At 32.9% G+C, this 13988-nt stretch overlaps 1 protein-coding gene across 1 annotated transcript; it reads left to right on the top strand.

Annotated features, from left to right (window-relative positions):
- The first annotated feature begins 2766 nt into the window (after positions 1 to 2766).
- LOC110647801 (probable glutamate carboxypeptidase AMP1) lies at positions 2767 to 8345 on the top strand. The gene is made up of 10 exons (XM_021801789.2): positions 2767 to 3985; positions 4596 to 4842; positions 5557 to 5705; positions 5795 to 5863; positions 6316 to 6403; positions 6576 to 6659; positions 6785 to 6873; positions 7219 to 7332; positions 7506 to 7640; positions 7993 to 8345. Exons 1-10 carry the CDS (start codon positions 3035 to 3037, stop codon positions 8173 to 8175), a joined length of 2109 nt encoding a protein of 702 aa, XP_021657481.2. The 5' UTR covers positions 2767 to 3034; the 3' UTR covers positions 8176 to 8345.
- Positions 8346 to 13988: the final 5643 nt, after the last annotated feature.

Here is a 13988-nt window from a genome sequence, read left to right as displayed (position 1 = left end):
ATTTTTAATTTAAAAATGTCATAGTAGTAAAATTAAGACTAACGTTTACTTTAAAGAAAATTCAAAACTTTTGAATAGAATATTTTAAAGGAAATATTGGAATTTTTATGGGAAATTGATAATTGAATTTTTTTTAAACATATATAATTATAAAACGTAATGATTATTCATTAATTTTTAATTTTTTTGATAAAAAAAGTCAATATTAATTTTTTTTCATATTTTCTAAATAGTTATAATATATAATTATTAAATAAAATTATCACACATTATCATATTTTTTAATTTTTAATTTGAAAATACTAATAATAATAAAATTATGACTTATGTTTACTTTGAAGGAAAATCAATATTTAACATTTTTTTTCTCCCTTTTACATATTTAATAAATTTTAATTTACTATAATATTATTTTATTTTTTATTTTTATTATTTTAAAATGATTTAATAATAATAATTATTATTATTATTATAAACAAATAATAACTTATGACCATTAAAAAAAAATTATGACCATTAAGGCTAGTGACTTGAGAGTAACTTCCAACTTATTTAGCTAAAATTTGTTGGTAATGTTTTAGAGTTTTAATATTTTAAACAGCAATATTAAAATTCTTTTAATTAATGAATAATATTTTTTCTAATTAATAATAATTTAATAGCATAATTAAATTTGATATGAAATTTCTTTTTTTTATATATATACATATATATATATATACACACATATACTATTGTGCATAGAATGAGTGTTTCGCTAATATATATATAAAGCAGAAAGGTATTTTCATAGTATTGTCACGTGGCATTCTCTTACATGGTATTATCATATAGCATTTCTCTATTTAATTTTTCTTTACTTTTCTTTTAACTATATAACAAAATTTTGATATTTAAAATAATAAAAATAATAATATAATTTAACTAACTTTAAATGATTTTATATGTTTAAACAATGTTCTTATTATATTACTATATTTTTATTATAAAATATTCATTAAAAAACTGAAGAGATAAAAGGTTAATAAAAAATAAAAATATATAAAAAATAACCATATCTTTAAACAATATTCCTCTTTACTGTATTTTTATTATGAAATCTTCATTAAATAATTTGAAAGATAAAAAATTTAATAAAAATATAAAATAATATTTAATTAATAAAGAATAAAATATATAAAAAATGAAATAATTAATAAAAAATTAAGATATTATCTAATTTCATATATTAAAATTTTAAAAAGGTAAGTTATGATTTTTTATATATTAAAATTATTAATAGTTATATGCATTAGTTCGAACAATTCCTAAGTAATTAAATAAATTGAAAATTTCAAACCACACAATTTAATACCTTGTGAAAAAAAAAATACATGCTAGATTTCAAGAAAAACATATGAGACAAATATCAAATGAAAATGAGTGTTTAACTCGAATAGTTTAAATATTAATTATAATTATAATTTATATAATTATCTATCATCAATAATAAATTTAAGCTACAAACGCATATATACAACCTATAGGAGTCAATCTCTTATTTTAACTCTAAAAAATCTTAATAAATTCTCTTATTTCATAATGCAAGAGTAAGCGATGATATAACATGTGTACCTATTTTAAGTTGCGAGAGCCAACAATAACACAATGCTTATACCAATTTCACCCATCCATATTTTTATTCATGAGAGTCAACGAATTTTGCATGTCCAAGATTTTGTCACTTTGAAGATGAGGCATGCATGTCCAAACTCCAAGTCAAATTAAAAAAAATATATATATTTTGTGTGATATGTGGATTGAACAAAATAATCTTGTAATTGAATTGAATTAAATTAAAATTTTTAATTAAGTCAATTTAATTTGATTCAAAATTAAAAAAAATTATTGTGTGTGATATGTGGATTGAAGAAAATAATTTTGTAATTGAATTGAATTAAATTATTTTTTTTAGTTAAGTCAATATAATTTAATTTATAAAATTACTCTTTAAATATTTAATTATTGTATTTTGATTTAATTAAAATTAAATCCGTATATTGCATAACTTTATTTACATACCAATAAATTAATAACTACCCTCTCCATTCACTTTTATTAAAATTTTTTATGATAATTATATAAAATTATCTATTACTTTGAAAAGATTAATGAGTATTTATTTATTTTTATTTCTACTAAATATAATAATTATTTTTATAATTTTTTAAAATTCATCTTATCACTCTCTCTATTTCTTTATTTCTTAATTACGTGATATAAAAGATAATTTAATTAAATTGAATAATATTTTATTATAATTTTAAGGAATTTAATTATTTTCTTAATAATTATGAGAAAATTTTATATAAAAATAAATAAATAAATAAGAAAATATTTATTAATTTAATTTAATTATTTTTTATCTTATCAATTAAGAGAAAGGAGGAATATTAAAATTAGTTTTAAAAAATTATATAAATAATTAATATATTTAATAAAGATAAATAAATAATTGTAAAAAATAATTAATATTTTCTTATTTTTTTAAAAATAATAAATAATTATAAAACAATAATTTTAAAAAATAGATAAAAGTAATTGAAAAAAAAAATATTATTAAAATATAATCTAATGGTAAAATTAGAAAATATAAATAAAATGAATTAAAATCAAATATTTAGAAAAAGTGAGGACCCACCCACTCCCCTACCCCACCAAGCAATCGATCGGCAGTTTCATCTTATGTCTATCAGTTTCAGAGTGGAAAGCCCCTCAGTTCTCTGACTCTCCTCCCTCATGCATCAATTCACCATCGACGCATGACATTAGCACCGCAGCTTGTACATCCCAACCTCTCGTATCATTAACCCCCCAAAAAAAAAAAAATATTTTTTTTAATAATAATAATCAATTCCCACTTGCATCTCCTGGCCTGTCTTTCTTTATTTTCTACAGAGAATCTCTGCACCCACCACTCACAACCTCCATACACTTCACTCCACTTCTCCCCCTTACCCCTAAGCTGAACTTCTTCTCCCTCTAGACTTTGGAAATGTCTCCGCCCATTACCAAACCCACCGCCTCTTTGTTCTCCTCCGCTTCCAAACCACCGCCACCTCTCTGTACTTTCCTCTTCTTCCTCCTCCTCTGCATTCTCGGCTTTTATACTCTCCACCACCCTCACCCCAACCCTAGGGAACCCAAATCTGCCCTTCGTTACCGCAACCTCTTCCTGTCTTTTTCCTCCAACTTTACCCTTGCCTCCTACCTCCGCGCTCTCACCCTCCACCCTCATCTCGCGGGAACCCAACCATCTCTTGACACCACTGATTACGTTTACTCTCATTTTAAGAATCATAATCTTGAGACTCACAAGGTGGAGTACACGGCGCTTCTTTCGTATCCTTCGCACGCCTCGCTAGTCGCGCATTTCGCTAACGGTAGCGCTGTTAATTTTTCATTGACTGAGATTTCTGGGAAAGTCGGTCCCGACGTTGTGCCGCCATACCATGCTTATTCTCCGTCCGGTGCGGCGCATGCTAAGGTGGTGTTTGTTAATTACGGGCGTGAAGAGGACTACCGTTCGCTTGAAGCGTTGGGGGTGAATGTTAGCGGGTGCGTGGTTTTGGCGAGGAAAGGTGGTGGGTTGAGTAGAGGGGGAGTGGTTAAAATAGCTGAATCTAATGGGGCGTTGGCAGTGCTATTGTACGTGGAGAGGGATGGGAAGAGAGGAGGAAGAGGAGTAGAGAGAGGGACTGTTATGAGGGGAGTGGGGGACCCACTGAGCCCGGGGTGGGCAGGAGTTAAGGGAGGAGAAAGGTTGGGCTTGGAGGATAGTGAGGTCTTGGAGAGGTTCCCCAAAATCCCATCCTTGCCCTTGTCCTGCGAGACTGCTGACGTCATCTTGGGGTCCCTAAGAGGTCCTATGGTGCCGCGGGAGTGGAGGGATTCGGGTCTGTCTATGGTTGGGCCTGGTCCGACCCTGGTCAAGTTCACTTACCAGGTGGGTGCTCTGTTTTGCTGCTTTCTTTGTTTGATGTCGATTTTTGTAGGCTTGAGCAATAGTGGCTGTTGTTGTAACAGTTGGCATACCCTATAATGGAATTTGGTATTTGACTTTGGGGCTTTACTGTTATTTCTTGTTGGTGAAATTTTCTGGATGGGTTGCTGTTGCTGTTTTATACTTTTTAGGGTGGTTAGAGCTAGACCCTTCATTGCATGATCTTATTATAAATGATATAAAAGAAGAAATGGATATGTAAAAGCTCTGCAATCCAAGTGTATGCCTTAGACATTGAAAGCAAAACAGCAGTGGGAGACTTTGAAATATTTATGTGCTAAGTGACAAACTATTTTTATATGTCAAGTCTACTTACGTAAACATTGTTGTGTTCTAGTTGAATTGTATTTTTATTCACAAAGGAGTGCTTTAGGATTAGACTTATCTATTTCTGAATGTTTGACAACCAATGAAGCCAATTAATTTAAGACTATTTTCAGCTTCAGTACTAAATTAAGCAATAAATGTTTTTTTTTTTTTTTTTTTTATAAGCTTTTCATAATTTCCCCATGAATGATGTTGTTGATTCTATATTTTGCCGGTTGTTTTCCAGGGGGAGAAAAAGGAGGGGACAATCCATAATGTCTTCGCTGTTATAAGGGGATTAGAAGAGCCTGATCGTTATGTGATACTTGGCAACCATAGAGATGCATGGACATATGGGGCTGTTGACCCTAACAGTGGGACTGCTGCATTACTTGACATTGCTCGACGATTTTCTCTTTTGATGCGGATCGGGTGGAAACCTCGAAGAACAATTATCCTCTGTAGTTGGGATGCAGAAGAGTTCGGGATGGTAGGTAATATTCCATCTTCATTGTTTACTGATTTGCTGTAGCAGTTGTGGAGTGGGTCAGAATGTCAAGTCCAAAATTTGAACTTGCATATTGTTTTTGAAATTTGATGTGCGGTGTGTCATGGCATGACCTTCAATCATGCATAGCAAAGCAAGAAAGGGCGTTAAATCCAAATTCCATGGCAACCTGTCAAGAGATGAAGAATGTAATAAGCATGAAAGCTTTCTTGTTTGGAATATTATGAACCTTTTTTGGTTTTTTGTAACTTTTTATTAAGACTTGACAAATTTTTTCCATATATGTTGCTTTGGAAGTTTCTATTATCAACAAATGTGTTGCACACTGTCAAGGTCAACTCCACTCCCATCATTTCTGCACGGAATTTGTGAGCCTGTTAGCTATTTGTATGTTCTGCTTTCTGGTTAACTCCTGCTGTTTGCGCTCCAATGTCACATGGCTCTGTGGTTGGTAACAGGCTGAAAATTATGATAGCTTTACATGAGAGAGAATATTATAACTGCTTGGAAGGTTTTTTTGTTCTTTTTTTACTTATTTTTTAACAAATAAGTTTATTAGTTAGCAAGTTTTATGGTTGCCTCTTTAAGAGTGGCATGCATATATATTTTAGGGTGGTTTTTCAAGTCACTGAATTTAACAATCTTTGGTTATTGAAATACTTTTCCATGTTAAAACTCTGAAAATATTGTTTTGCCATAGGATCTACTGAGTGGGTTGAACAGAATCTTGTCAACTTGGGTGCCAAAGTAGTGGCCTACCTTAATGTTGATTGTGCAGTTCAAGGGCCAGGATTCTTTGCTGGTGCAACTCCTCAGCTAGATAATCTTCTTCGCGAGGTTACAAAGAAGGTAAACAATGGGCGTGATATTGGTTTCAAAATGTTATGATCTACCTGTGAACATAAGCTTGTTTCAACTAATGTTGAAAGTAATTTCAGGTCAAGGATCCGGACTCTGAGGGTGCAACAGTTTTTGAGAAGTGGGCAGCCACAAATCAAGTCATTAGTGTAAGCCCATCGCAATTCTTTCCCTTTTCAATATTAAATGCTATTTGAAATTCTTATAAATGCTAAAACTTCTTTATATTGAAATAGGGGAAAATTTGCAACATGGGTATTGTCTTTGTCTTGACCCACGGTCTGGCTCAGGGCCGCAACTGCCATTTCGGCCGGCTTCAAGGTGACCGGCCCCATAATCCCATTTTGGGGCCGGTTCAAGGCCTTGAACTGTTGACCAGGGCTGGTTCCAGGTTTGACCCAGCCTGGTCTGTTTCAAGGGCCGAACCAGCCCTTGGCTGGGTCTATCTTGACCAAAAGATTAAACTGATAACTATTTCGTCTTGATTCTCCATAATGCATCTTGGACATCACAATGAATACTTCATCACTATTTCTTGGTTCTTATAGGACTTCTACACTATGTTGTCCATTGATATTTCATTGTTGTGGCTGGATTGCAGATTGAGAGACTCAGTGGAGTTGATTCTGACTTTGTCCCATTTCTGCAACATGCAGGGGTTCCTTCTATTGATATATATTATGGAAGAGGTATATTTCTTACCCATACGTTGACAATTTCTTGGTTCTGAATTGTTAGCTTCTCAAATATTTCTATTGAATCTGCTAAAATTGAAAATTGAACCCACATTTCATGAATTAATTCAGGGATATTAAAATGCCCTTGCTCATACACTTCTTGATGAATTCTATGCTTCTTCAGATTTCCCTGTGTATCACACTGCTTTTGACTCCTATGATTGGATGACAAAGCATGGAGATCCTTTATTTCATCGTCACGTGGCTGGTTAGCTGTCTTTTCTACAAACAATTTGTGCTTACTAGAATTTGATTGACTTATCAGTTAAACTACGAGGCTAATTGTCAAAATTGTTAATTATAATATAGCTTTTCTGGTTTATGTTGTTTCAGTTGCTGGGGTATGGGGACTTGTAGCCCTTCACCTGTCTGATGATTCTATTCTTCCTTTTGATTACCTATCTTATGCAGAGCAACTAGAGGTATGCTTCTAATTTTCTTGTTGTATTTGGCATGGGAAAAATTTTACCAAAATATTTTAGCAGTTGTATGTTATTTTAAATGAGTCATGATGTTCTGGTTAACTTTTTTTTCTTTTTAATTAAAAAAAAAATCTCAGATTTGATTCATAAAAGTATGAAAAGATTATTTTGTCTGATCTGAGTTTGGAACAAGGTGATTGGAACCTGGTCGGTAGAGAGGATCTACTTATGTTTTATCATCATCGATTCATGTTTTATCATCATTCTAAATATTTTCTCTAAATCTTTAAGGGTTTGGAATTTTGTGGTTTCTCAGTCTAAAGCCTAATTCCCTCTTCTTGCCAGGGGCATAAAGATGTGTTGAGCAATTTATTGGTTCAAAGCATCTCTCTCAATCCTTTAATCACTTCGATTCAAGAATTCACCTTGGCTGCTAAAGAAGCTGAAGATGAAGCAAGGGTAAGATGTGGAGAAAATTATTTAGTATTTTGCATTTTAAAACAGATGTATAAATCATGTTCTAAATCTTTCATAAAGCAGTGATTTGCTGTGTCCCTTTTGCTCCTCCTTTAGTTGATGTTGGAAATGATTTAATTCTGGCCATCTGGGGTATTTGTTGTTTTTGAGTGTAGCAATTGAGATGGCAAGAAAGGAGGGGTGATAATTTGGCTTTGAAGTTGCGTGCGTTAAATGACCGGCTGATGCTTGCTGAAAGAGGCTTCTTGGATGCAGATGGGCTGCGAGGACGGCATTGGTTTAAGCATCTTGTAAGTGAAGTTACCTTGCCTGTGGTTCATTACCCGAACTGGTAGGTTTGTCTAAATGGAATGGTCCATTTGATTTAAAAAACAAAATAAAGGACCATCCCATTTCATAATGGTCAAATTTGGCATTCAAATATCAGGTATTATGGTTCTGTGGATGAATAACGTATAAATTTGCTCAATGAAACAATATCTTAATATTTCTAATTAAGGTCCATTCTTAATGCCAATTTTATAGAACGTTGAAAGTGTAGAAAAAGCTTGTGGAATAACGTTTCATCTTGCAAGAAATACTACTGTAAACCCCATGAAGTGCTAGTGACTCGATAACATATTCTTAACTGATCTTTTGTAGATTTATGGGCCTCCTGGTGACTACGAAAGCAAACTGGATTTCTTCCCTGGTATAGCGGATGCTATTTCTGGTTCCACAGGCAAGAGTCCTCGGGATCAGCAAGCAGCAATTCAGCATGAGATATGGCGAGTTGCTAGAGCCATTGAAAGGGCTACTAGTGCTCTTAAAGGGCAACTCACTTAAAAATCTGTTGGAAAAAGTTGTGCACCCTCAGGAAGCATCAAATTGTATATACGAGTTACCTGTAAATTTATGGTTCTCTTTACATGCAGTCTCAGACTGCACAGAGTTCTTGGCTTCGTAAATTATTATAATTCCAAATCAAATGAAATCTACAGCTGATTTTGGCCTTATCTGCTTGCTTCCTTCCATTTGTCATTCTTTCGGGTGTGTCTAGAACTAAAACTAAATTAAAATTTTGATGTAGTTTCACTTGGATTCTTCAATATTTCAGTTTTAGTTTGGTACGGTGAAAGTTTGAGTTTCAATTCTTGAAATAATTTTTTTCAATTTTTCATGTGAAGTTATATTTGAACTACCATTGAAGTTTTAAAATTTGTTGTTATTCTATGGTATATTATTATTTAATTTTTTATACATATATATCTGGAAATTTTTTTTTATCGGTGATAAAACTTGAGGTAACCCCAAGGAAAAGCCGCTTTGTAGTCCATGAAGAGAGGCGTTTGGTATTGCTCAACGACCTTTCAAGCCCTGTAAGATCTCATCTTTATATAGATTTAACATTATAGTATCTTAACTTAAAAATATAATATAAAATTTTTTCAACTTTTAAATTTTATATAGTAAGATCTTTCAACTTTTAATCATTGATTTTTTAATTAAACACTAACATAAATAGTTTTAGCATAGCGTTTAGTTAGCATTTATTTTTCTATTTTATAAAGAGAAAAATTTTAATTCTTGTAAAAGAGGAGAGAAAAATACTAATTAAGCGACAAATTGGAGTTGTTCACGTCATCGTCTAACTGTAAAATCAATTAGAGAAAGTCAGATGGATTTTATTATGTAAAAATTTAAGAGTTAAGGGGGTTTTATATTACATTTGAAAATTGAAGAACTATAATTTATTACCATATAAGTTCAATGACATTTGTTAAAATTTATTCTCTTTACATGGATAGCAAAGGGATCCTTAAGATACAAAGCAGCAAACATATGTTAATTGTTAGGATAAATCGCAACGGAATAAATATTTATTTGGGTTAATGGGTGCATTAATGGATGTGATAATAAAATTATAAAAGAAAATAAAAATTGAGAAATATAGAATTTATGTGGTTTGGCATAATGCCAGTGTCCACAGGCGAAGGAGAGCAGAAAATCCATTAATAAACTGAAAGTGATACAAGAATAAAAAAATTAATCACTCAAATCTCTGAACCGAATTACACCCAATAACCTCACAAATACATAACTAATTTTCTCTCAAAATTTTCTATCTTTGGAATGTTAAGCATTGGTCCTATATATAGCTATTCAAAGTTGACTTCAATCAAAAGAAGAATTTTATTGACCCACAATTCACAGCTAGCGTTTTGCTATTTTCTAATCATAGTTAAGAAATGCTAGTCGTATATTTTACTATTTAAAAAGAAATAGTATAATTAAATGGATTGATGGGACCAACACTTATCATCTAATAAAAACAATAAATTTATAGCTACCAAGTCATCGTGCCATGCAATTGCAGTTCTTCAAACTTTAAGAATTCTTAGCCATTAAGAATTCAAGGCACCAAACCTCACCAAACAAATCTCCACATTGACTTGAATTCTCTTGTTCTGAATTAGAAGATTTCTCTCCCCTTTTCCACATAAGCCCTTACGGGCAAGCTCAATTATTAGAAATTCTAATCAAATCCAAGCAATGCTTGAACTTGCTCACTGAAAGAGGCTTAGTCAACATATCAACTAAACAACAATGTTGCCTTGTGAAATAATATCTCGAACAAAATAGTACTTCACATCAATGTGTTTCATCCTTTCATGGAATATTTGATCCTTGGTCAAGTGAATAGCACTTTGGCTATTATAATGGATGACAGTCATTTGTGAATTCGAACTGAGCTCACAAACAAACCTCTTAACCAAATAACTTCCTTTGCGGCTTCAACCATTGCTATGTATTCTGCTTATGTAGTAGATAATGCAACTGTAGGCTGTAAGATAACTTTCCAACTGATAGCATAGTTGCTAAAGGTAAGTACATAACTTGTGATGGATCTTCTTTGATCAAGTCACCCACATAATCTAAATCAACATAGCCAACCACATTGCCCTTACTTTGTCCAAATTCGAAACAAGCATTGGTAGTACCTTGCAAATATCTTAAAATCAATTTCACAGCCTGCCAGTGCTTTTTACTAGGATTACACATATATTTACTAATAACACTAACTGCATGTGAAATGTCAGAGCGATTGCAAATCATGGCATACATAATACTACCAATGGCACTAGAGTAAGGAACATGTGACATATACTCAATTTCTTTTTCAAACTATGGTGACAAAGCAACAGAAAGTCTAAAATGAGCAGCAAGTGGAGTACTTACAGGTTTAGCGTTTTTCAAGCCAAAACTCTCCAAAACTTTCTCAATAAAATTCTTTTGAGTCATATAAAGTTTACCTGCAGTTCTGTCTCTTTGAATCTCCCTACCAAAAATTTTATTGGCTGCTCCCAAATCTTTCATCTAAAATTCACCACTTAACTCTTCTTTCAACATGTTGATCTCAAACATATCCTTGGCAGCAATAAGCATATCATCACTATAAAACAACAAATAAATAAATGATCCATTAGTAATTTTTTTGAAATACACACAGTTATCATATTGACTCCTGGAATAACCATGCCTAACCATAAAGGAATCAAGCCGCTTGTACCACTGTTAAAGAGACTGCTTCAAACCATATAATGATTTCTTCAATAAGCAAACATGATTTTCTTTACCTTTAATCTAAAAGCCCTCGGATTATTGCATATAAATTTTCTCTTCAAGTTCACCACGCAAGAAGGCGATCTTAACATCCAATTGTTCTAACTCTAAATCATGCATAGCAACTAGAGCGAGCAAGGCACGAATAGAGCTATGTTTAACAATAGGTGAGAAAACATCATTATAGTCAGCTCTTGTACCTGATTATAGCCCTTAGCCGCCAACCGTGCCTTGTATCTAGCATCTTCAACACTTGGAATGCCATATTTCTTCTTAAAGATCCATTTATAGCCAACAATCTTTTTATCTTTAGGTGGTATTACCAATTCCCAACTTTCGTTCTTATGAATAGACTCCACCTCTTCCTGCATAGCAATTAACCACTCATCAGAATCATCACAAGAAACGGCTGCGAACATGTGAAGGGATCACCATCTCCTTCTGTTTCTTATGCAGCAACATAGGCAAAAGTGACATAATATGCTAATCTTGAAGGCTACCTTTTCTTCCTCCTTGGCTTATTTCTGGCAATTGAGTGCTCCTCCACCACCTCTTCCGTTGATTCTTCTACTTCTGTAGATGTAGATAGTTGAATTGGGCTCTGCTCTGAAGTATTATTTTGTGAAAAAGATATATTCTCCACCTCAATCTCAACCTCCACCTGCTTGTCTGAATTCTACACTCCTACATCAGAAGAACCAAAAGACTCCTTCTTCGGGTGAAGCATGGAAGATTCATCAAACACAACATCCTTTGTAACACCCCTATATGCATAGCCTGATATATTGTACTGTTCCGGTAACCGGTGTCGATCCGGAAAATTAAGGGAATCATAACCACATGTAAGACACCTAGAAAAGCCCTGCATGACAATAAATAGTAATTGCCAGATAGTTAAGTATAAATAAGAAAAACAGAGCATAAAAGGTTAAATGAGCCGGGGGTCACAGCGATAGGTGACCTTCCGGGGAAGTGATTGCGAGGTCAGTCCTAACCCTAATTTTGAACAGAAAATTATGACATCGCGATCCTATGGACTATTGCGAACCTAGTGGAAAAGAGAAAACCACAGAAAAGAACTGATAAGTAGGTCAAATAATTAGGTCAGAGATTCAGAAGAAATATCGAATTATTTGCAAACCAGATCAATCCGGCGAGGGGCAAATTGGTCAATTCACCCCTAGAGATGATTCCTGACCTAACTGTCTAATAAAATTGGAGGAATGAAAATTTTAGAATAGAGAATTAAATTAAAGAATTATGAAAAAATTAAAAGAAAAAGAAAAGAAAAGGAATTCTTGCATCACTTTGATAACATCATCAATGATGTCAAAATAAAATTTTAATTAACCTAATTTTTTGACCAAGTCAAATACACTTAATAAAAAAAAATTTCACTTACCTTCTTCCACAAGAGCTAGCCGAAACTCCACTTCACCTCCACCTCCATGGTTTTCTCCATCAAAGCTTGAATCAAGCTTTTTCATCCCATAAATTAACCCTAATTTCTCCAAAATTTCCTATAAACCCTACTTTGGCAAGTAGATAAGGAGATTGAAGAAGCAAAGAAAGGAAGAAAAGTGAAGAATTGGAGAATAGGAAATCAAAGTTGAGGTTAGTTATTTAAATTGAAATTTTTAGTTTGATGCATATGTTTTTAGTTAAGTAAACATAGAAATTAGGGAAATTCAAACAAAAACAATTATTGGGGGAATAGTAGTGAATTTCAGCCAGCATTTAAGGGAGTTGGAATTGCATGATTTTGATGAGATTAAAGATGTAATTGAGTGTAATTAAGCATGAAAACAAGACCCATGCACTTTAATTGCATTAGATTGCACAATTGAAGAATTAGGGTTCTTGAGCCTCTTGAAATTGGGAGGGAAATGGTCAATTGATGCAATTGACCTTAATTGAGGTCAGAAATGGTCAATTAAGACCATTTGTGATGTGTTTGAATTGGTGAAAACTAAATGCAATTTTGATTGGAGTGGGGTCCCAATCTGGTAGATTGGCCTAGGTCCCTTTCAGGGACCAAAACTGAAATTTTATCAAACCAATTGGTGTTAGGCCAATTGGAAATGAAATTTGACACATAAAGGCACAATTTTCATTTGGAGACCATGCCTAGAAAATGACATTTAGATAGTGAACAATTAGGTCAAATCCGGATAATATGCACTACCACTGTACAAAAATGACCAAATGAATAATGCTTGTTCATTTGGCCATAACTTGGGCTAGACAGGTCCAAATGACTTGATTTTTGTGGCATTGGAAAGGTATGACATAACACTACAACTTTTATGAAGAACAAAAACCCAAATTCTGACCATAACCCATTCGAAAAGTGAGCTGCAGTCGAAATACCAAAACTGCTAGAACAGAATTGGTATCCAGAATTATGGGTTAACACCAATCCGGCCAGCCCTATTCAAATAGTCATATCTTGGGCTAAAAAACTCCAAATGGAGTGATTCAAAAAGGGAATCAAAGATAAGATAATAAAGAATAACTTTGATGAAGAACACTTAGCCAAATTCCTACAGTAACTAGACCAATAGAATAGTGCAAAACAGGGCACCAAAACTAAAAATTGAGTTTTATCTTAGGAGACTTAAACAAGAGTAATCAGTACAGTTTTCAAACCATAACTCTTTTGAAGTTTTATAGTCAATTGATGCAAATGGAGAACGATTCACCAAATAGCATGCTGTAGAAGTCATTTCTACTTAGAAATCTTGAGATAAACTAGAATTTGATAGCAGACACTGAACCTTTGAGATAAACTAGAATTTGATAGCAAACATTGAACCTTTTCTAATAGAATTATGTTCATACACTTGGCTGCACCATTCTGTTGTGGAGTTTCTCTAACTATAAGATGTCTTACAATGCCTCATCTTTGCAAAATTTGTTGAACTCACTATCACAAAATTTCAACCCATTATCAGTGCATAGGCACTTAATCTGCTTGCCTATCTATCTTTCTATTAGTGCTTTATCAAAGACATCATTTTTATGCTTCATAAAAC

Source organism: Hevea brasiliensis, chromosome 5, assembly GCF_030052815.1.
Source record: "Hevea brasiliensis isolate MT/VB/25A 57/8 chromosome 5, ASM3005281v1, whole genome shotgun sequence".
Taxonomy (NCBI): Eukaryota; Viridiplantae; Streptophyta; class Magnoliopsida; order Malpighiales; family Euphorbiaceae; genus Hevea; species Hevea brasiliensis.
This window is presented reverse-complemented; position numbering and strand designations above follow the sequence as displayed.

What these genes read in the sequence shown, in the direction of transcription:
- LOC110647801 (XM_021801789.2), top strand. Translation starts at nt 3,035, where the DNA reads ATGTCTCCGCCCATTACCAAACCCACCGCCTCTTTGTTCTCCTCCGCT. An exon ending in TTCGCGAGGTTACAAAGAAG is followed by an intron (nt 5,706 to 5,794) that starts GTAAACAATGGG and finishes AAGTAATTTCAG; the next exon opens with GTCAAGGATCCGGACTCTGA. An exon ending in CCACAAATCAAGTCATTAGT is followed by an intron (nt 5,864 to 6,315) that starts GTAAGCCCATCG and finishes GCTGGATTGCAG; the next exon opens with ATTGAGAGACTCAGTGGAGT.